Genomic DNA, 23,803 nt, shown 5'->3' with positions numbered 1-23,803 from the left:
GGGTCAAATTGACCCACGAACATTATTGCTGTACCTCAGAAACGAACATAACAGGAGGGTTAACGGCGTAATTAAATCCTCCTCTGATGCTTCACGTCTCAACGCTGTGGCTTGTAAATGTTGCTTGGCAGGAAAAGTTGTCAAAGCAGCATTTTTCAGTGTGAGCATCAGATTTTACCCAGATTTGCATCAATATTTTCCAACATATGGTCGGTTATTAGATCACAGACTGGAACCAGATCCCTCCGTTTTTATTTAGGCATTTATTGCCTTGATTTTTGTCTCTGCAATGCAAAAACACAAAATGTTTCCAAGTATTTTGGTCTAGTTTTTAGTAAAAATATTTTTATCTCGCTTGAAATGAGACAAAACTAAAACACAACTAACTTTTCCTCAGGTTTTAAGGGCTTGTTTAGGTCAATACTGATTAAAAGTGGAACTTCTACTGGCATTTTTTCACTTATAAGATCATTTTCTCATCTTATACGTAAAAAATCTGGCAGTGCTTTAAAAAAACTTGGTAAGATTTTGTGTTTTTGCAGTGTATGAAAGTTTAGTGCTTAGGTAATTTAATTATATCACTTTTTACATCACTGCGAAGGAAGGCAGACGTACAGATATTAGAGATTATATCGGCTCTGATGTTCTTCATTTGGGATGATTGGCGATCGGCCGATACTTCACTGTAAAACCGATTTTATCCTAAAAGCAATAAATGAACGACTAAATGTAGTTTGGACAGCAATGCTGTAAACTTTTAATTTATATTTAAGACAATTAAATATAAACCAGATGAACAAACTGGAAAAAGTTGGGTTAACATCCTGCAAGAAGAAATTAAGAAGAAATTAAATCCCATTTTCAGATGCTCATTCTTTAAATATTCAGCAATGCCAAGACTCTAAATCTGATTTTCTGAATGGTTTCTGCTTTTATTCCAAACGGCTGGAAATGTTTCTCTGTAAAAAAGTCATTAAAATCAAAAACCTGCAGAGATCTTAATGCAGGTTAAAGACATGTTGACGTTTGGCGCTGGACGATGCTTTAAAACAGGTTTTTAATATATTATCAACTGAGACACTTGGGAATTTAAATGTAGTTCAATAATTTTACAAATTAAACTCAGGATTATCTGGAATCTGATTCAATTATTTGAGTGAAACCCTGAACTGGTTCTCACTAATTCACGTTAAAGTGTGTAAACCTGAATTTTACATTTACTTTGCTGATGATTTTAGGGGGCTGCACAGTGGTGCAGTTGGTAGAGCTGCTGCCTTGCAGCAAGAAGGTTCTGGGTTCGATTCCCGGCCCCGGTCTTTCTGCATGGAGTCTCCATGTTCTCCCTGTGCATGGTGGGTTTTCTCCAGGTACTCCGGTTTCCTCCCACAGTCCAAAAACATGACTGTCAGGTTAATTGGTCTCTCTAAATTGCCCCTAGGTGTGAGTGTGTGTGTATGGTTGTCCTGTGTGTCTCTGTGTTGCCCTGTGACAGACTGGTGACCTGTCCAGGTGACCTGTCCAGGTGACCCCGCCTCTCGCCCAGAACGTTAGCTGGAGAGGCAGCGGCACCTCCTGACCCACTGAGGGACAAGGGTGTAAGAAAATGGATGGATGGATAATTTTAGGCTCTGGGTCTATTTTCAATATTTATATATTTTTAGTTATAAGACATTTTCCCATGTTATTAGTGAAATAATCTGCCAGTGGAAACAGGACTTTTTCCCCGTCAATATTAAGGAATTACTGACTTAAAACAAGCTCCTATATTTGCTGAAAAGTTACTTGTAAGTTTATGTTGTTTAATTTCAAGTTTGCCTTGAAACCAGACATGAAATCTTTGGTATATTTTGTGTTTTTGCATGAACAGCAGATGGATGGAAGAGTTTCAGACGTCAACCAGATGTTTTAGTTTTACTCCAAACTTCATTTCTTGCCTCAACATTAAAGTTTGCAGCAGATACAACCAACTTTTCTCACAAATTACAAATATCTCCTACCTGAGCCGGGGCTGTTCTGTTTAATCTCCAAAGCTGTTCTGTTTTGCTGCACTGCTGCCTTTAATTATATCGCCCACATTTTGCTCTGAAACACCTGGAGGTTTTCCAACTGTTGATTTCAGAGTCTGGTGATCAACCGTGAAGCATTTCTGACACATATCCTGCAAATAATCTGAACCCCAGCGAGGGATAAATGACTAAATGTGCTGCAATAGTAAACATGCGGCCGCTCCAAACACCCTTTGACCCAAGCGCTCCATCAAACCCCAGAATAAAACACTGAGATGAAGACAGAAGCGATCAAGAGGAGGGAGAGTGATGCAATGGAAAGCAGAGAGAGACGTTTATTTTATCCAGAGGTGCCTGGAGAAATGCCCAGGGAGTTATGAGGAAAACCCCCCAGGGGTCCAACTCTTGTTTCTGTCTCTAGTCATTGACACAAGCCTCACACTGACGTGGCAGTAAAAAGGAATCAGACTTTAAAGAGAGTTCTGAACGCCTTACCATTTTGGAGGTGGTGGTGGGATCGATCCGCTGAGTAACAATTAGCATCGACATGACTGGAGTTGGAGAGTACAGCGCTCCTTCTCCTGTCACAGGAAGTCCTTAATGAGCGAGACTCCGAGCCGGAGTGGGAGGATTATCGTAGCCTGAGAGCCGACCCGCCGGCTGACTGCCGGAGTCTGAGCTCAGTCCCACGTTGGCCAATCAATCACGCGCCGACACAGATTCAATGAGATCCATTCACCGGGATGGACTCAGGAAATCACTCTCCCCTGCAGCTGATCCGTCCCTCCGACCGCTGCAGACGTCTTCTCTGACTTTTCTCAGCTTCTCGATCTTCCTCATCAGCGATTACGAGGCTTATCAGTCAGTGTGTCCCCAAGATGTCATCTTCTCCAACTCTCACTTGTAGTGGCTGCGTCCAGCTTGTGTGTTTCGTCCGCACACTCCCTCCCACCAGACTCATTCCCAGTCTACTCCCTACCTTTCTCTCCTCTTCCTCCTCCAGCGTGAGGCTGGCCGTATCTTTTCGTCAGGTTCTGCAGCCCAACTTAATTGGAGGTTCAAACGTAATCTGTTGGTTTGGCCATGAGAGAGACATCTGCCAGGAAGCGCGGCCAAACCGGGACTCTTTACATCTTCATCATCGCTTCAGTGAGATTAAGGTGTGCAGCAGTGTGTGTGTGTGTTTGTGTGTGTGTGTGTGTGTGTGTGTGTTTGGAGCTGGCAGGTGGGCAAAGAGAAAAGCAGGAGGGAGAGGACGGATACAAGAACAGACAGGAAACAAAACCGTCTTTGCCAAGTTGTGCAAGAGAATGAACCGCAGAGAAGCAACTGTATGTGGAAAAGTAGCTTCAGGAGTTTCATCATCAATTTAACCAGTCTGTGTGACGGGAAGAGAAAGAGGCGACATGTGAATATGTCACAGATCGCACTGCACAAATTAACCTTTGCAAAACTGACCAGAACCAATTTAAATTCATATTTATAGCAACACATCTGAGACGTTTCCCCGAAACGTTTGGATCCATGCGAGTTCAACTGAAATTTCAGTTCCAGTTAATATTGTTTGGAGAACAAGAGGAAGAAAAGTGGCAGCCACTGATGCCGGTTTGTCACAAACACTGCAAAAACAAAATATCACCGAGCACGTCTGGGTTTCAGATGACGCAGCGCCGACGTTGCGCAATGCAGCCCGTTTGCTTCTGTTTCTCCAGCTTCAAAGCGCCTAAGGCAGGGGTGTCAAACTCCAGTCCTGAAGGGCCGCTGTCCTGCAGTTTTTAGATGTGCCACAGGTACAAAACACCTGAATCAAATGGCTTAATTACCTCCTCAGTTCTCCAGAGCCTTGCTAATTACTTAATTATTCTATTCAGGTGTGGTGCAGCAGAGGCACTTCTAAAAGTTGCAAGACACCGGCCCTCGAGGACTGGAGTTTGACACCCCTGGCCTAAGGCCTGCGTCGTGTTCGGCTGTTCAACAGAGAGAAAGATTAACGTTATTTTTGTGTTTCGAAGGTTAAAAACGTATCGGAAAAAAGTGGATCAACAATCTACGGGAGGTGAGGAAACTAACAATGCCAGAGTTTGCAGCGCCACTTTCTAACAGGTAGCGACCCCATCATTTAAATTAGATGTTTTACTGGACAGTTACTCCGTATACACGGTAAGGTACATTATTTTTACACCCTAACTTGGTGGAACCATGTTTTTGATGGGGTTTCTGTAGATCGCTGCAAATGGATCCAAGCACATAGAAATTATATGGGTTAGCTTGTTGTTAGCATTAGCGATAGCATTGTTATCATTGACTAAATACTTACAATAGCACAACTCAGGTTGTTACAATCGATAGTAGCCACACAGGCACACCCACTAGAAAGAAACAAACACACCTAGTGGAACAGTTTCATTCTATTGGCTGAGAGGTTGCCAGGCGACGGTGCATTTTGTTCCAGAAGCAAGCAGAAAATGTTTTGCAAGTGAGCAGAGACGGTGTGAGCGAGAGGAGAAGTTGTGAGAAGACAGACATGAAATCCTGCTTTCAGAAAAATTCCCCTCAGCAGTAGAAATGAGCAGAAACTGAGCTCACATTCACAAATCATTTACTCCAATAACACCTTCAGGTATCTTCCGTTTGCACAATTACGAGTGCCTCGGAAATAGCCCGACACGCGATGCTTGTCAAAACGCCAATCCATCTTTTTTTTGCCCCCCAATAGCAATTTGAAAACACCTCTGGGTAACTGCCAATACGCGGCACAGATCTAATATCGTTTCTCCTGATTTATATTCCATACGCAGCTCAGCGTGTAAGCAAGCCCGCTGAAGAGTGGTGGCTCTAAAAAACGGACAGCATGCATGCTGCGCCTGGATGAATACATGCATGGATACCCAATCCCATTAGCACAATATGGTCTGCGTTGGCGCTCATACTGATTCATGCTACTGATGGCGAGCTGGTGTTGGTCAGAGGACGACTTTAAAACTCCTGAAACTTTACAAATCAACTTTAAACTGGAACATGAGTCGGGCAGTGACCAGTTTACTAGAGTAACTTTTGGGAAAAAAATTACTTTTTTACTGGGGTAATTTTATGATTTCTGCTCGAGTAAAATGAAAAACACGTTTTAAAAACAGATTCACCAGACCTGCAGTTTTTGTTTTTTTTATTAAAAGAAACTGATTTAGAAAAAAATTATTTTGCCTGATTTTAGTTACTTTTTTTGTCATTTTTACTTATAAAATACCAAAATTTCCACATGACTTTCTATTTTGATCTGTCTGATTATATAATTGTTTAAATATTAAATTATGTTTTGAACAGTTACTCATCAAAGTTGCATTTTTACAAAATACCTTTTTAGTTTTACTTCAGTAATTTTATTATAAAGTATTTTTACTCTTGTTTGATTAAAATTTCTGGATTTTCTACCCACTGAATGAAAAAGAAACCAAAAATTCACCAGACCTGCAGTTTTTGTTAAAGTTTCATAAGAAACTGATTTGGAAACATTTCTGTTCACTTCATTTTATCTTTTGTTTGTTTTAATTTTTGTCATTTTCATCCTTAAAACACCAAAATTTCCACCCAAATTTATATTTTCACCAAATGACAATTTGATCAGCTACTCAGTACTTGAGTAGATTTTCTTACCAAATAGTTTTTGCTCCTGTTTTTTACTTTTACTCGAGTATAAACATGTCACTCTTGAGTACTTCTTAGATGTAATTATCCATCTCAGCGCTTCGTTCAGGCCGAGGTACGTAGGGGTCAAGGTCCCGTCTTATTTAGCGGTCACTGGGCAACATCTGCATCTGCAGAGCAACCTCAAGTCGCCAAATGACCTCACGCAAACTTGATCCCCCCTGAGAAAACCAATTTAACGAGGGAATACATAAGTAGCATTAGAAAATGTCTCAGTTCAGGCTCTTTGTAAGGGCGGCCCCCTCTATGAGTAATTTATTGATCCCCTGACATTTTATCCTGCATCAAAATCAAATTTACTTTCTTTGATGAAAAGCTTGGGGGCTTTTAGCTAATTCAAAGGATGAGGAGAAACAAATCACTGTGACACATTTATTAGGAGTCCGATGGTTCTGTGTAGTGAAGGGAACATCACCCAGAATGGACTCGGTGTAATGTCATTCCTTAGACTTTATGTTCCCACAGCTTCCTGCTCGTTTCTGTAACTTAACCACAACTTTCAGTCGCATTAAAGCTGCAGGATGAAATAGGTTTTTTAAAAACTGTCGCCATGTCGCGATTAAACGGCATGAAACAGAAAATCTGTGAGAAAACCAAACAAACTGAGCTCTTCCACTTTCTCCCAGCGTCACAAAATGCAAAAACGCCCTGCTTAAAAACGTCCAATCAGAGCCAGGAGGCGGGTCTTACCGCTGACAATCAATACTCCTAATCTTTTAACTTGACGTCTCATGAAAACCGTTTATCTGCTGCGAAAAATCCCAGAAATGCTAACTAGCCTTAGCATCTGTGACCTGCTATGTTGTGTTGAACCAGTTAGTTGTTTGTTTTTTTTTACAGATTATCTGTTTTATAATCTGTAAACCCCTAACCCTACCCTAACCCTAGCCCCACCCTTACCCTAACCCTACCCTACCCTAACCCTACTGTAACAATAAGTACAAAATAAACTTCTTTTTCTAAATAAAAGTCTAACAGAAAAACTGAGTAAGATTTGAAAAAGTAACCAGTAAAAAACCTGAGAAGTTCTTGTAAAGTGACTCCTGAGTTAAGAGGAAGAATCTGTAAGCTGCTCGGGTTCTGGTGCGGCAGAAACCCAGAAAGGTTTAGCAATTACCAGGCAAGGCGCAGAAATCAGCCTCCAGGTTTTAAATCTCAAAGCTCTGAAAAGAATTAGCCGTTTTATGAAAAGCAGAATAAATGTTTAGTATCAACAAATCAAAGTTTGGGAGTTTTTCCAACTCTAAAAAGTTTCCTTTGCTGCTAAAGTGATTCTAACATTTAAATCATATCCAGATATTTTTCAAACTGATATTTTCTGCTTTTTAAAGCCAGATAAACGCGGATTTGCTAAACTGGTGAATCTAAAACGAGGAACAACTTTTCTTGGCCTGTTGGGTGAAATCATGACCTCCAGCTTCTGAGCAGCTGGACTTTTTCTGGGTCTCCTTTTCTGCATCTAAGCTCCATTTTTAGTTGGTTTAACAGTGAAAAATGGACGAGATTTTCTCCAACTGCTCAAAAATAAACCTCCAGTGTTTGTTTAATAAGGAATTTAGCCAGGATTACAACGTTCCTGGTTATTCAGCGTTGAAGCCGATGCCATGATTTAAAATGATTCATTCCCAATTAGAAATGTCTTTATTTAAAGCAAAAACACACAAAATAAAACCAGATATTTACGTACATTTTCTTCTCAGTTAAATCAGACAACACGTTTTTTCTTTTAGCTTAATTAGAATTATCAAAAATATGAAAATAGAAATAATTTGCATGTTTTCTCACCAGAAAACATTGTGAGAAAGTTTTTGTAACTTTTCTCAAATCTTGTTTTTTTGACTTGCACTGTAAAACTTAAAAATGAAAATCCATCCAGTTTTTCTTTTCTTACATATTGAGACATAATTATTTGGTTTAAAAGTCTCAATTCAAGATAAAAATCTTGTCTTTTGTTGCTCAATCAGCTTTAATTTTCTTGTCAACTTAAATTGAAATGTTTTACAGTGCACCCAGCAGGTTTGAAGCAAGTCATGCAGTTTAAAAAACAACATTAGAGAAAAGTTACAAAAATCTTCTTCCCACGTTTTCCTGCATTCAGCAAACAGGAAGAAGTTTGTTAATAAACGTTTGTTCTGATTCAACTTCAGACGACGAGAAAAAGACGTTTGTGTGTAAATATCCGGCTGAATGCGGCTCCGATGTGTGACATCATCACCGCCAGACGGACACTCCAGGAAATAAATCTCGACGCTCGGCGTGTCCATCTGGTCCCTGGGAGCCTCTGCTTCAGGTGCCGTCCAGCCATTTTTCATTTTGATGTCAGATGTTTCATTTCACAGCTAAAGTTATGGCCGCCGCCGCAGAGCGCTCGCTCAGCCCGCAGCGGCTGGATCCAAACGGCTCATATTTTCTAGTTTACAGACGCAGCCGACTGTGTGATTAGTCGCATTTCATGAAAAGCAAAACTGACTCGGATGACAGAGTTTCTTGTTTTGAGTAACGCTGATGAATAAACGACTGCTGTGACAAAGTGTCTCAAATACTCAGGCGTTTGTGAATAAAGGGAACGTCGGATGAGAGAAATTTAATGAAAATACAGTCAAGGACAAATTAGAGCGAAACAGAAATGATTTAATTACCAGCAAGAGAAACTGGAGGTGATTTAGACGGTTTGAGTAAAAAAATCCAAAAATGATACACAAGAGTCAATAAGTCTACTCAAGTATTGATTAACTGATCAAATTACTCATTTAATATTTAGCAATTACATCATCAAACAGGGGCTGCACAGTGGCGCAGTTGGTAGAGCTGTTGCCTTGCAGCAAGAAGGTTCTGGGTTCGATTCCCGGCCCCGGTCTTTCTGCATGGAGTCTCCATGTTCTCCCTGTGCATGGTGGGTTTTCTCCAGGTACTCCGGTTTCCTCCCACAGTCCAAAAACATGACTGTCAGGTTAATTGGCCTCTCCAAATTGCCCCTAGGTGTGAGTGTGTGTGTGCATGGTTGTGTGTCTCTGTGTTGCCCTGTGACAGACTGGCGACCTGTTCAGGTGACCCCGCCTCTCGCCTGGGACGTTAGCTGGAGAGGAACCAGCACCTCCTGACCCACTGAGGGAAAAGGGTGTAAAGAAGATGGATGGATGGATCATCAGACGGACTGAAATGTAAAGTTTTGTTGGATTTGTTGGCATTTTAAGAACAAAAAAGGCAATAATTCACTTAAGTAACCAAAAAATAACAAAATCAGGTAAAGGAAAATGTTTCCAAATAATTTGTTTCAATATAAAACTTATGAAGTTAAAATAAAACCTGCAGGTTTGTGTCTGTGTCTGGTGAAGTTTTGGTTAAAACATGTTTTTCATTCAGTGGGAAGAAAATCCAGAAATTTCACTCAAGAGTAAAAATACCTCACAATAAAACTACTCAAACGGTATAACATAGGAAAAATACCGCTAGAAGTAAATCTTTTCAAAAAGTTACGTAACTGAGTAAATGTAACCCGTACTGTGGGTTTACTGTGACGCTTCATAACGGTCGGATTCTTGGCATGTTGGGTTTTTCTTGTGTCCCAAACGTAAAACAAACGACTCCAAACCAGAAAATGTGACCCTCTCCCTGCAGAACGCCGCCTCGGCCATCCGTGATTCATCCTTTGTGTGGAAACCTTCGTTCATCGTTTCAACGTCAGACGTTTCAGAAACTGTCCAACAAAACGGCTGTGATGATGTTCCTGATGTTTTACCTCAGGAAGAGATCAGGAACCAACATCTGGAGGAAAAACCAGCAGCAGGTTTTCAGTGGGCTCTTGTTGTTTAACCCCCCAAACAAAAAGCAAAGCCTCTCCTCCAGTTCATCTCAGTGAAAACTGGCCACAATGCAGAACAAATCCATTTCCAAATAGGCTTCCTGTTTTTGATTAGCTGGCAGTTCAGCATTGTTCTAATTTAATCTGACTTCTGGATTGAATCTGTGCTGCAGCCTCGGTTAATAACTCGACATTCAGCGCGCGGCTCTGCGCCGTTTAGATAAGTGAGGCGACTTCTTTCAACACCCAGATTATTCCAGGCCAAATTGCTCCATTGCTCATAATAAAACCTTCATCCAAAACACTCGGTGCCGCTGCATTTTGTCCGAATTGATATTAATCGGACCATCAGGATGTAACGGCAAGTTTATACGAGTGAGAGGGTTTAGAAAGACAACACTCAGGTCAGGGGTTTTAAATAAAACATGACATTTTCTCCTCTTTTGCAGCTCATTTCAGCAACATAGAAGCACTTAGACCTAACAGAGTCGGTAGCAGATTTAAAAAAAGGAATCGCTCAAGGAAACGTCTCGTCTTTGTTGCATGGAGGACAAAGAGCGACGCTGAAGGAAGTGTCAAAATCCCAAAACGTGGAGCAGCATCATAATACAGCGCGGCCTCTTTTCATGCAGAGCTTTTTCAAAAGAGAGAAGAGAAGCACTTCCATCAATCCCAGCTGGGAAAGCAGAACTCGATGTGCGCTCCATGTTTTAGGGCAAAACAAAGCAGCTCTATCCGTTCTGATGATAAACCAGCACAAACATCGATCCAACAGGAAGACTGGACACGTTTCAGTCCAACAGAGTAAGAGAATCAGAAACATGAGAAACTTAGAAAACACACAGATGTTTCCAGGACGAGAACCGGACGAGCGCCAGGGCCATAGAAACCAAAGAAAACGTTAAATTATGAGAATAAAGTCAAAAATATGACCAGAATAAAGTCACATTCTGACTTTATTCTCATAAAACAACTTTTTTCTGTTATTGATTTCATCACGACTTTATTCTAGCAATGGCTGTTTTGTAATCTGATTACCAGATTACAATGAGCTTTAACTCAGATTATGTGGAAACTTTTTCTAACAAGACAAAAAGAAAAACCCAAAGGAAGCTAATTTAGGGGGAAATAACCAACTGATAGTATCAATAACATATCTACTTCCTGTTTGTTTAACTCATATTAAACCACTGATGCTTGGAAAACATTGTGAAGTGCTAATATTAAGTAGCGCTCTAAATGCAAAAAGCCTCTGGCTGCTGCAACCTGACACTTAAGTCTTCGATATGGTGAATTTGATGGATGCAGCATATTACAGAGATCAATAAAGTCGATAAATAAAAACAACAAAACGGGAAAAAAAGTGTCATTTTCACTGCAGGCTGATTATCTGCAGATTTTATTCTCATTTTTTATCAGCAATTAAAACTTAGATCCTATTAATTTCTCAGTTTTTATCATTTGAAACCATATTCCACATAAACAAACATAATCTTACGTGAGCCACACAATGCAGCGGCAGGCTTTGGTTCAGCTTCAGATCATCACACAGGGGAAACGCTGCTGCACGCGTTACTTCTTCATTTTAATCAAAGTAATACTTCAACAATAACGTTGTTTTCCACATGAAGCGGCCCGTGGCGTCGCCCTCCAGGGGAAATGCAGCCGATTCCCGAGTCTCAACATGACAAATAATTCATTTCAGTTGGAGGCTGTGAAACAGAATCACAAGCGCGTTCTTTTATACGATGCAAATGGAGGAGATAAACATTTAACGACACCTTTGCGGCTGTGGAAAGTCGAGTTTTGCAGATGAAAAGTGGGATTATTCTAAATTCAAGCTGCCTTGGAGAAACACGCCGAGCCAATTAAAGCCGACCGGGACCTCCGTAGACGTTCCTGTATCTCATCATTCAACTGTAAAAAAATCAACATGAAATGCAGAAACAGAAACTTTGATCTACTTTGAGGCTCATTTTATACTAAAACACAATAAAAAGGATTTTCTTTACTTTTATCCGAGAAAGAAGCCAAATATAAACTCTCCTGGTGAAATGTGGAATCCCTCAGGGCTGTGTGTTTGGTTTCCTGAAACTGTTCTAAACTAAATCTTACCAACGGTTGAAATGGAAACGTATTTTAATTTGTAGCTTCCTACAAAGCAGATGTTTTATTTTGAACTGTGGCTCATTCATGACATTCCGTCTGTCAGTGCTGGGTAATTACCTTTTACTTTTTACTTTTTAGGGGGAAAATTACTTTTAGGAGTATTTTTACTACACTTTTACTTGAGTACTTTTGTTACGAAGTGTTTTTTTCTTACTTCAGTAAAATTCCTGGATTTTCTTCCCACCGAATGAAAAAAAAACATGTTTTAACCAAAAATTCACCCGACAGACACAGACCTGCAGTTTTTATTTTAACTTCATAAGTTTTATGTTTGATAAAAACTGATTTGGAAACATTTTATTTTGCCTGATTTCATAATTTTTGGTTTCTTCCTTATATGAATTATCATTTTTGTCCTTAAAATACCAAAATTTCCACTTAACTTTACATTTCAGTCTGCCTGATGATGAAATCTTTAAACATTAAATGATTGATCATTTGATCAGTTGCTCAGTACTAATAGACTTCCTACCAAACACGTTTTTACTCTTTCTGGAGTCATTTCTTGGATGGATACTTTTTACTTTTAGGTAAAAATATGTTGAAGTAGAGCTACTTTTACTCACCTTCACAGCAAAAAGCCCAGTGTTAATTTAACTCTGAAGAGTGTGGACTATATAAACATGGAAAAAGTGTTAATATCAACTCTGTGGGAGTTAACATAATTCCCAGTGTTGATTTAACTCCCACAGAGTTGATATCAACACTTCTCAGTGTTTATGTAGTCCACACTCTTCAGAGTTAAATTAACACTGGGCTTTTTGCTGTGTTTTCTTGTAGATTTTTGGAACGTTTCAGTAAAGTGCAGATCAGTTTTTTTAATAATATCCTCAGCAATAAAACCACAGAAGTATTTCTACCATTTGTATTGATGCATAAAGTTTTCAAACATTGTGTCGACCATTACGACCACATCAAGCCACTTGGGTAAATCTCCTTAAGCGTGTTTCTGTTTTTCCGATGACTAACTTTAACATTTAAAATGCCAACTTTGGCTTTCGGACTCTATGCACAACCTATTAAAACATGTTTTAAACCCACTGTAAAGCCTTACTGGGAACTAAAAGATCTAATATCGCAGGTTTCTCTGCTCCAGTTGAGGAAGATTCTCAGCTGTGAGAAAATATTCATTTATTGAAAGGTCTTTGTGGAAAAAAAGAGCTCAACTTTAAACTGCTCTCAATAAAACAATCCATCTTCAGAATGAGAGAAGCTGCTTTTGACTAATTGCTTGCTGAAGTGACTTCTGCCTGATGGAGAAGGGCAAAGCAATTTACCCACAAATAACTCAAACATGATAAGGTGCTTCAACCAAAAGGCTGAGATATTAATCTATTTCCTCCATTAGCCTCATCTTGGACCAGGATTTAGGGAAGAAAAGACTTTTTCACTGAAATCTACTCAACTTGCTGCCTTTCTGGTGACTGGACTCGTTTCGCTCACCTGCCTTGAGATGAAGTGACGTTGGTCCATTTCTGACTGATGTTGGACGAGAAGGCCTGGCTGTCTGTCTCCGCTCCAATTCGTCCCAAAGACGTTTCATCAGGTTGAGCTCGGTCCAGTTCGTCCACACCATGTCTTCATGGGCCTTGCTTTCGAAGAGAAAGGGGCCAGATCCAAACTGTTGGCGACTTGTCCAGAATGTCTTGGTACGCTGAAGCAGCCAGAGGTCCTTTCACTCCACCAAACTTTACACAATGCAGTCACACAAGGACTGTTCTGCTGCAGCCGCCAAACCCAGACCCGTCCGTCCGATCGCCAGATGGAGAAGCAGGATTCGTCACTCCAGACTCCAGTGCTCTGACGTCCAGCAGCGTGTTTTGCACCACTGCGTTGCCCTTGGTGCCGTTTGGCTCGGGTGCAGCTGCTCCACCGTGGAAACCCGATCCATGAAGCTCTCTGAAGGCCAATCTGAAGGCCACATGAAGCTTGGAGGTCTGTAGCGATAGGCCTCTTCGCGCTCCGCCCGCTTACCCGTTCCTGTCGTTCCCAAACATTTCCATTTCCTTACAACACAGCTGACAGTTAACTGTGGAATATTTATGGTGCATCAAACGCGGTTTACATTTAACGTTTATGCAGAGGCAAGTCGAGGATCCCGTCACGGCGCGTTTTGCAGATTTTGAAGCGTCGGACAAATAGACTAGCAACAGAAAACAACGGCTAGAGCGACTTCGACGCGTCTGACGCCCTCGACGAGCGAAACGCGATAGTAGAGCAAAATGTCAAGTGTCTGCATTCAAACTGCACACGCGTCAAACCTGAAGCACATTTTTGACGACTGGATTTCGGAGTTCACTGAGGTAACGAGAGAGACTCACTTCTTTCACAAATGTTTGTTAAAAACAGTCTGCATGCCTCGCCGCTTCATTTTATACACCTTTGGCCACGGAAGAGACTTTAACACCTGATAATTTGGATGGGTGAGCAAATACTTTTCCAAGGACTTGCATGTCTAAAGTTCAACACATATTTTTGGAATTAAATGTCTCTTTTCACCAACATTATTATTTGGGTTGAACGGAAACAATAAGTCGGTGGTTGTCCCCCGTTTGGGAACGGATCTGACAAAAATCTGGGAGCATGATTGATGACGACCCGAACCAATCAGCTTGTTCAGCCAGGAGAGGCCGGGATCGTGACAGATGGAGGAACATGTGTACTCTGTTTAATAATGTAAGGCGCTTGTCACACAGCGACTCAAGGTAAATGACAGGAGGACCAGAAGGGGAAATGTAATTTTCCCACAGCAATGTCAGACACAAGCTGCTGATATGATTCCCTGGCTCTGCTGGGCCGTCGTTGACTTTCAGCCAGGAAGAAAATAAAATAAAAAAACCACACAAACTCATCCACATCAAGAGGAAAAGAGCTTATTTAGTAGAGTGGATCTTTGATTTGATTGATTTAACCCACTTATATCAAGCACCTTTGACAGAAAGTATGTAGAGTAATGAACTTAATGAATTACATCTATAAAGTTAATACATTTTCTCATTTAAATTTATTTTAAAAATCAGGTAAAGCCTTATTTAAGCAAATATAAGAAAATTATAAAAATGTTTAGTGTTTTTGACACTTTTTTTAGGTGCAAATTTGAAAAAACGACAAAGACAGGAAAATACCTCAAACCGAAGCAACCAGGGTCCAGAAAGAGAAACACTCTTCAGTGCAGAAGTTGCTTCAGAGGGAATCAAACTTAGGATTCTTAACAAAAGGCTGAATTGAGAACATTTGTTTTTGTTTTGTCCTTTTGAGCTCAATTCTATAAAAACCCAACAAAGACGGATATCTGATTGAGCTAATTGTTAAAATAAGATGAACTAATTGTTTGAAACTTTGCTGCAACAATAAAATCATTCACTTCTCATGTTAGGAACACTCAGTAAATATTATTACAGTTTTTAATTTTATGGTTTTGGAAATAAAAACTTTATGAAAACTGTAGTATGGAAATCAGCTAATCAATTTTTCAAAGCATTAATTTCACCACTAATTTATCTGGTAATTAAGTGCAATTAAGAAAGTAATTCGAAAGTAAAGGCTGGGAAAACTTTCCCACAAAGATACATTAGTCGGGTTTTACTGCGTCGGGAAATTATTAACAAACATTAATCGCAAAAGAAAAGTTTAACTTCTTCTGCAGGTTGCAGTAAAAAAAAACAAAAAAACGAGATTATTTCAATATGTGCAACAATCTTAATTTTTTTAATTGACAAGTTTATTGAAAGATTAAAAACGTAAGATTTTTTTTAAAACAATATTACTGATTAGAGACGATTGAGAGAAAACTGGCAGATTTCCATCGCAGCCCAACTTATTGGTACATTATTGCTAATATACTTAATCTTAAACTAAAAAAAAAAGTACAAAATTCTATATTATATTTAAATATTCTGCACGCCTGAAAAATTTCAGTACAAAAACATGATGAGAATGAATGATTAGCAAGTATTAGACGTGATTTTATGGTGGTAATAAACTCAGGATGGGAAAGTTTTCACCTGACAAAGTGGGAAAAAGTGTCTAATTCCAATGAGCTAAAATGAAAAACATATTTAAATTCAATTTTCTCTTTGTTTTTCTATAGTGTTGCTTCAGCAAAGCTTGATTTTAAAATCTGGTTTTGATCAGATTTATTAACATTTTTCCTAGCTAGGATTAAAATAACTCTTTTCTGCTTTTCCCTCTGCTTTGGCTTCCAGCTGGAATTTAATTGTCTTTCTCTGTGACTTTGGCTTTACACCATAAAGCCCCTCCACCTCTTTTAGGAGCATCTTAGTCCCAGCGGCAGCACAACAAAAGCCCTTCGTCACTGCGGCTCGACAGAACAAATCCCCAGTAAATCAGCGGCCATTACAGCCCTTCCTCTCCCGAAGCGTCCAGCTCATCCTGCGCCTTTATTCTGCTTCATTTACACGTCTCCTGCTCGCACATGAAAAGTGACAAGTCCTGGTTCCCACAGCTGCTCAACGTTGCAGAAGTCAGATTCTCGCAAAACAACAAAAAATGTGCATTTTATTTGTCAAAAACAGTATTTGAGTTTCTTTCCAGTTGTAAAGTAGCTCTAATTATTCACCGCCTGCTGCTGTGCGTCAACTTTGAATATTTGGTACATCTGCTGTTAGCATCTCTGCTTTTAATGACAAAGATTTTACATTTTTACACCAGTTTAGAAATATTTCCGTTAAAAGTGGAATTAGGGTCATTATGATAATATCAGGGATTATAAGCCTGGCGGGCCACCAGGCTTAGTGTTGGTTTTCGTATATTAATCTTCCAATAACACATAATTATTATTGATATTTTCACATTTCCTGTCAACTTTAAACATTTTTTAACTCATAAACGCGGCGGATGAATGAGCGCCACAACCACCAGGCCGAAACTTTGTAATATTGTGTAAAAATATGTCCTTTTAAAAACAAGCTTTTCTTAAAAACCTTTAAAAGTAAATCATTTCTACTGGTGCCACAGTAATATCTGAACATATTACAGTTATAATAATAAAAATAGGACGATATAAACTTAATGAAATTATTCCTTATTGCAGATTATTAATTTATACCAACTTGGTTTCACTCTTTACAGAGTAACAAGTTTTATAAAAACATATCAGCAGGTTAATCAACTAAATGTGAGACTGATGTGAGCAAATAGAGCTTTGTGACGAAGAATAATGTAAATACGCTGGATGCATACTTTATATTTATTGTATTAAGTTCTCTACTGGTGTAGCATTTTAATTTGCTGTGTGTGATTAATTAATTATCGAAGCGAATGCAACAAATGCTCTGAATGGAAAACGTCCTGCTGTGTTTGGCTGGTGGAGCGTTTTTTTATTTTTATTTAATATATTTTTTGGAATTGCATTAATAGGGAAGCATGTGAGATTTAAGCGTAACATTTCTTTTAATTTTAACTTCATTATTATTTTAATGAGCAGTGGCTGATTACTTAATTAGGATGTTTTTAAATTAGACTTTTAAAGTTTCTATTTCCTTTTTTAAGGCTATAGTTTGTGGTTAAGTATTGTCACTGTTTTTGTAGAAGTAAGTAAATTTTCAGGTATAAACAATAAAAATAAACCTTAAATTATACAACAATAAAACAAGCATAATAAACTAAGAAAGCCTTGGGAAGTTAAAGTGTCTTCAGTTGGTTTTTAAAAACCTCCAGGTCAAAAAAAGCATCATTATCTGGTCATATTTTCAATCTTTTTGTCATTTTTCTAGTTTTCCCAGAGTGCAGTTGGGTTTTCCCTGAAGGTCATCATAAAACGAAAAGCTTTCTACTCATCACTGATGACAAACAATAAGATCATCCCCGGCTCATAACTTCACACGACTTTAACTTTGTGCAATTACTCCCAAGCTGAATCTGGAAAACCTCGAAAGTTCCAGATCACGCACCAGAGACAGTTAAATAGTTTCACTGACTGCAGTTTTAAACGGACGGAGAACGGCGCGGCGTTGGAAGCAGCTTGGCTCTGCGGGTCCGAGCTGCGGCGACGGGATGGAGAGACGCTGAGAGCAGAGGGAGGACAGGAGGACGATGAGGCAGAAGGAAAGCGGCGGAGGGCCGGCGGTCAGCCGTCCTCTCGTTTCGTAGATATATTCGTCTCCCCTCCTCTGCGGTTCTGATTGCATTTCTCCTCACATTCCTCTGGAGATTACAGCCGTTTGAGGGGGATATGCCGCGCCGCACAGAGAAATGCCTCGGCTCTGCGTCTCTTCCTCTGTGAGCGCAGACAGACAGACAGACAGACAGACAGACAGACAGACAGACAGACAGACAGACAGACAGACAGACGTGCCTCTCTCAGATGAAAGAGCATTTCAGTCACAGAACCCACAGGTAGACGTGGTCGGAGTCAGCAAACAGCTCTTCGCTCGGTGCGGCGACTCAAACGCCTCCGACAGAAATAAAAGGCTAAGTTGCTTTGTTCGAACTTCTGTCGAGCAATTTGCGTCTCTCCGAAGCCGCTGAGCTGCTTATGCGCTTTTATCTGCTGCTTCTGTTTGTTTGTTTCCCCGTCAGCCTATCAAAGCGTTTGCAGGCGCGACGCCCCGCCGGTGATCTCGGCCCATCACTTATTGTTTGCACAAGCGATTATCCTGAAGATGCACGACGACGAGGTGAAATCTCTTCCTGCTGCCGGGAGGCGTTCAGGTGAGCAGCGTTCAGTTTTTACAGGCAAGCTGCGGTAAACCAACTCATTTTCTGCAAAACATCCCACATTTATCTGAGCTCCGATTCGCAGTGCACTGTTTGATAAGGGTGTTCAAAGGGAGGCCCGGGGGCCATCTGTGGCCCTTTGGCTGGTTTTGTGCGGCCAATAGATGCTGGTAAAATTATTACAGGTGTAAATTTCTTACAGTGGAAAATGTGCAATAAAGTGTTTTTGTTCTTATAACCATGTTTATCCAGAGACTTTTACTGAAAACTTTGATCCAAATCAAATTCATTTATTAGAAAAGGTTTTGAAAGAACGTGACCCAAATCCTGAAAACAAATCAAAGAAACTGGAAACTAGACGCTTTTCTTTGAATACGTCAAACATGCGAAATCTGAGATGTAGATTTTAAAACAAGAGGAGTAAAAACAAATCTGAAACTTTCAGAGAATTCACAGAACTTTTTTACAAAAATATTTGGAAATGTTCAACTTTTGAAACTCAAAAAAAATTAGATTAATTTTAAAACTTCAGATTTTTTAAACCCCAAAATATCCACAATTTTTCTAAAAACTGGAGAAAAAAACGTTAATTTAAACCATTTTTAGCAAAAGAAAACAACTTTTTTTGTTTTTTAACCTACAGCAGCGCCACTGTAAAAAAACATTTTCAAGGTTTGGATCTACAGTGAATAAAACCAGATTCTTTGTCGTTTTGATTTTAGGTTGCTGGTTCTGAGCTGCAGAAACCCGTTGCAACACCAAACCACATGGATCTCACTGGGATTCAACAAACTAAAATCTTTCTGTTTGTCCCCCCAGACTCTGACGACTCCAAATAAAACCTGATGCAGCCGATTTGCTTTCAGAGGTCCTGTAATTAACGTCAGCTGTTCTGTAAAAGAGTTAGAGGTTTGTTAGTGAACAAAAAGCAAGATGGAGATTAAAGATCAGTTAATTCAGCTACGTGATAAACTGAACTAATCGTCATTAACATTCTGAAGAGTCATATTTTGTTTGCTTCATAATCCATTTTCTTCATGGTTTTATAGTTTTTGCTTCTTGTGTTTTATTTTGGATATTTTAAAATCCAAATCCGTTACAGATTTTTATTTTTTTTTTTGTACAAAATCAAAATTTATTGATCTTTGAGAGGATTAACTTGCATTATTATGAAATTACTATCATTATATTCCTTTAAAATGGTCTTAAAATGAGTTATTGTGACGGGAAAAACCAGATGGATGAAGTTCTGAAAACAACTTTTTCGAATGTGCTGCAAACTCACCGAGACACGGCTGATGAACCGAAACTTAAAGAACGACAGCGTTACTGGAAACACATGAACGTGACAAAAGGTAATACATGAACTACGACCCCGACATGAACTACAACCCCGAACCCCAGAGAAGGAAATGAGGTTTCATGGTGGCAGAGAGAAAAGAGGATGAGGTTCCGGTCATCTCTCTGCATCCCGACTCCAGTGGTTCCCAAACCTTTTCTCCTGACAGAGGAGACGGATATGGGAAGTGAGGAAAAACCCACTGTCTCAAATTGACAGGAGTAACAGAGAATTAGCCGTTCTAAGGTAAAAACCAGCACATACAGCGTTCATGTTTATTTATTTATTCATCCAGACGGCTTCCCGCGCCCCCCGTGCAATGGCACGGTGCCCCCCCTAGGGGGCGCGCCCCACAGTTTGGGAACCTCTGCTTTACTCCAACACCTTTCTAACGATGCAGAAGTTTAAAGAGCAGCAGCAAAAGCATGAGGAGAGCTGAAAACTTTCTACTTCCAGCCAACAATGATTTCATTTCTGTTTGGGACAAATAGAGAGCCCCCTGCAGGACATGGAGGACAGTCCTGAAAGTCTCTGACGGTGGACGCCGCCGCGCTTCCTGCTGTAATATAAGGTTTTCCCATCTAAAATATCTCGTTTGTGACTTTTATGTCTTTATCTTTAACAGAAACAGATCAAACATGGGATTTCCATCCCGTCTAAGACATAAACAGAAACTTTCCATAAAAATAAAAACATCCAAACTATTTCCATGGTGCAATAAAATCACCTGGCAGTTTGTAGTGTGCGCGCGTTTGTAGTCGATAAAGGTTTTCATCTCCACCAACAGACATGGACATGCAGAGAATACATCGATTTTCAACCAGTTATTTTACACCAGAATATAAAGTTAAGAATAAATAAACTCTTTAAATGTGAAAATATTTGAATACGGAGAAGTAAATTTTCCCTCCTGTCCTGTAGGGGGCGCTGTGCTTTTGAAATGAAGTGAGAGCGACACTAACGTAAAGAATAACTGTTTAAATAATAATCCTACAGTCAAACGGGATCGGAGGCATAAAACCGTTTGGATAAAAACAACCCAGAGTTTTTTACCTGAGTGAAGTTGGACCCCCACCTTCTTCAAACCAGACAAAATGGGTGTCAAACGTTTGTGCTACGTTTGTGCAGCAAATATTTTTGTTTGCGCTGCTTTGGCTTTGAAGATATTAATGAAAGTGTAAAGGTCAAAAGGTCAACCAGCCCCCCCACTTTTATGAAATCAGACAAAATTTGTGTCAAACGTTGTGCTACGCTTGTGCTACGTTTGTGCAGTAAAAATTTGTTTGTGCCGCCATCATTTTAAAGATATAAAGAAATGTTTCTAGAGGTCACCCAGGGTCAACCATCCCCCCGACTTTCTTCAACCAGACAAAATGGGCTTCAATCATCTCGGTTTTGTTTGTTCTGGTTTGTGCAGCATATCCTTTCGTTTGTGCTGATTTGGCTATGAAGATATTAATGAAAGTGTAAATGACAAAAGGCCAACCACCCCCTCAACTTTTATGAAATCCAACTTTCTTTATATCTTTAAAATGAGAGCAGCACCAACAAACAATTTTGCTGCATAAACCAGCACAAACGATTGACACTAATTTTATTTGATTTCATAAAAGTGGGGGGGCTGGTTGACCTTTTGACCTTTACACTTTCATTAATATCTTCAAAGCCAAAGCAGCACAAACGAAAATGTTTGCAGCACAAACCAGCGCAAACGTAGTCGAGTTGATTGACACCCATTTTGCCTGATTTGAAGAAGGTGGTGGGGGGGGATGGTTGACCTTGGATGACCTCTAGAAACATTTCTTTATATCTTTAAAATGATAGCGGCACAAATGAAAATTTTTGCTGCACAAACGTTTGACACCAATTTTGTCTGATTTGAAGAAGGTGGGGGGGCCGACGCCACTCGGGTTGAGTTTTTATATGGATTCAGCAGAAGAAAAACTGTTTGATTTACCAGTAAATAATGCAGAATGATGGCAGTGATTTTAATCTATGTGCACAACACACTTTTCAGATTTTACTGAAAGTCATGCATTCGTGTTAGTTCATCCAATGAGACCCAAACGAAACAGCAGGAAGTTTGTGCTTCTCAGCGTTTTGACGGCCGCCATGTTTCTCAGGAACAACCCGGAGCGTCTCCGTCTGACTGACGATAACCGAGCCGCCAGGCGGCCGCATTTTTTTGTGTCGGCAGAAAGAGACGTGCAAAATGCCAGTGATGAATTCATCCCTGGATGCAACAAGCTCAGCGAGACGCGGCGTGGACGGCGGAGGCTCCGCGCCGCCGTCGTGTTGATACATTTCCCCAGAGACGCCGCGGCTCTCTGCGCTTTCCTACAACACGTTTCAGCGACGAAGCAAAACAAACCCGACTTTCAATTCCCCCCTTCTGCGAATTTCAATGAGCGTCTTAGTTACAGTAAAACCATACGCGGTTCGGAGCTAATTGCACAATTAAGCTGCAGACTAGATGGCAAGCAATCAGTGCGGCGTACAGTAACAGGAAGACGCAGCGGTGGAGCGATCAGATATGCAAAACAATCCCTGCAAATTACATCCAGCTCATTATCATGGATGCTTCCTGAGGAAGACGCGACTGGAAAACATTTCAACATGTCGACAATCTGTTCAATCCTGCCAGCAGAATCACGTCATCTGCATATCCTGATTTGAAGAAAAACACAAAAACTCCACCGACAGTTCATCACAGGTTTCCACCCAAGTCGGTCGTAGTGAGGGAAAGTTTGTTTGTTTGTTTGTTTGTTTTGCGACATGAACAAACTTTTTACATTTCTCTCCTGGTTGCTCCCTGAAATGTCAGCAACTTCCAGGAAAGTCGTCGTCGTTGCAGGAAGCAGAGCTTTTAATAAGAGCAGAGCGACTGACTGGCCTGGAAGCTTCTCCAAAATGATGTCACTGCACAAAAACTGAAGAATAATTCAGTTTTTGAGTCACTGAATTCAAATGTCCAAACAGAAAACAGAACCAAAACCAGAGAGCATTCAGATTTTTTTTCATCTACCGTATTTTAGCGGCTATAAGCCGCTACTTTCTTCCTAAGCTTTGAACCATGCGGCTTATATGTGGATTTTTCTTCCACCACCAGGGGGCTCTGTAGCAGGAAGTGAATCAGTGGAAGTCAAAATTGGAAATAAAAGAAGAAAACTCCCATTAAATCAGAATTAGGTTTTAATAGGAAATTGAAATTTGAGAATGTTGATCAGTTAAATAGCATTGAGGGGAAAAAAAAAATAAAAAAATCGCTTTTTTAAAATAATACTGGGATCATTATGAGAATTTGAGGTATAGATATTAGAATCCACCAGATGGCAGTAGTGCAACAATAATGGATGCAAGCTGCCGTTGAAATCTAAAGAAGAAGAAGAAATCGCCTATTTTCATTTAGCACATTTAGCTAGTAGCAACACGAAGGATCATCACTTTTACTGCTGTAGTTCGGAAACGACCGCAATCAGTTCAGTTAAATCTAAACTTGGCAACTTTTTGTTTTTCAACCCTAATAAATGTGATATTCAACTGACCTGTTATGACTCAGATGTCGGCTGTCCGCCCCCCTCTGTGGAAAACCTGGAGCGGCAGAGATCATCTGCGGGGTTCAGGGCAACACACATGCAGTCAGTGCGCATGTCCGCGCATGCGCACCAAGAAGCACGGCGGTCAGTGGAGTTGTCAGTTCAGCATACGCAACGTGTTATGACGAAAATAAGTAATTAAATTGTTTAGAATATGACATAATATGATAACTAGATAGACATACATGCGTTGTCGTGGTTTCAAAGCGTATTTAAAGCAGAGTCTGGCTGCAGTCAGCTGCAACACGCCGGTGTAAAACTCATTAACTGCCAAGTCAGGATGCCATACAGCTGTTAACAACAAAGTGTCTGATTAAAAAAAACAAAGTGTATGATAATCTACGTCATGATTCTATGTTGCTGATTAAATAAAATCATATGGTAATGACAGCGTAGGCATGTCTGAGCTAAGCGTACGACTATCTGACGCTAAGAACCCAGAGAGGGTTATTTGATTGTGCTTTCTGGAAAACAATACATTTTTACATTTAGGCTCTCCTGCAATCGTCAC

At 40.1% G+C, this 23,803-nt stretch overlaps 1 protein-coding gene across 3 annotated transcripts in view; it reads right to left on the bottom strand.

Moving 5' to 3' along the window:
• dpp6a (dipeptidyl-peptidase 6a) overlaps positions 1-23,803 on the bottom strand; it is a 301,390-nt gene that overhangs the window by 216,199 nt on the left and 61,388 nt on the right. Inside the window, exon 1 of one of the 3 annotated variants that reach the window (XM_008396392.2) lies at positions 2,502-2,898. The exons of the other annotated variants lie outside the window; for them this stretch is intronic. Within the exon in view, the coding sequence (XP_008394614.1) occupies positions 2,502-2,555 (54 nt within the window). The 5' untranslated portion in view covers positions 2,556-2,898. Of the gene's footprint in view, positions 1-2,501; positions 2,899-23,803 lie in introns of those variants that run through there. 3 annotated transcript variants of the gene reach the window in all.

Source organism: Poecilia reticulata, linkage group LG20 (assembly GCF_000633615.1).
Source record: "Poecilia reticulata strain Guanapo linkage group LG20, Guppy_female_1.0+MT, whole genome shotgun sequence".
NCBI lineage: Eukaryota > Metazoa > Chordata > Actinopteri > Cyprinodontiformes > Poeciliidae > Poecilia > Poecilia reticulata.
Note: the sequence above shows the minus strand (reverse complement) of the source record. Positions and strands in the feature narration are given on the sequence as shown.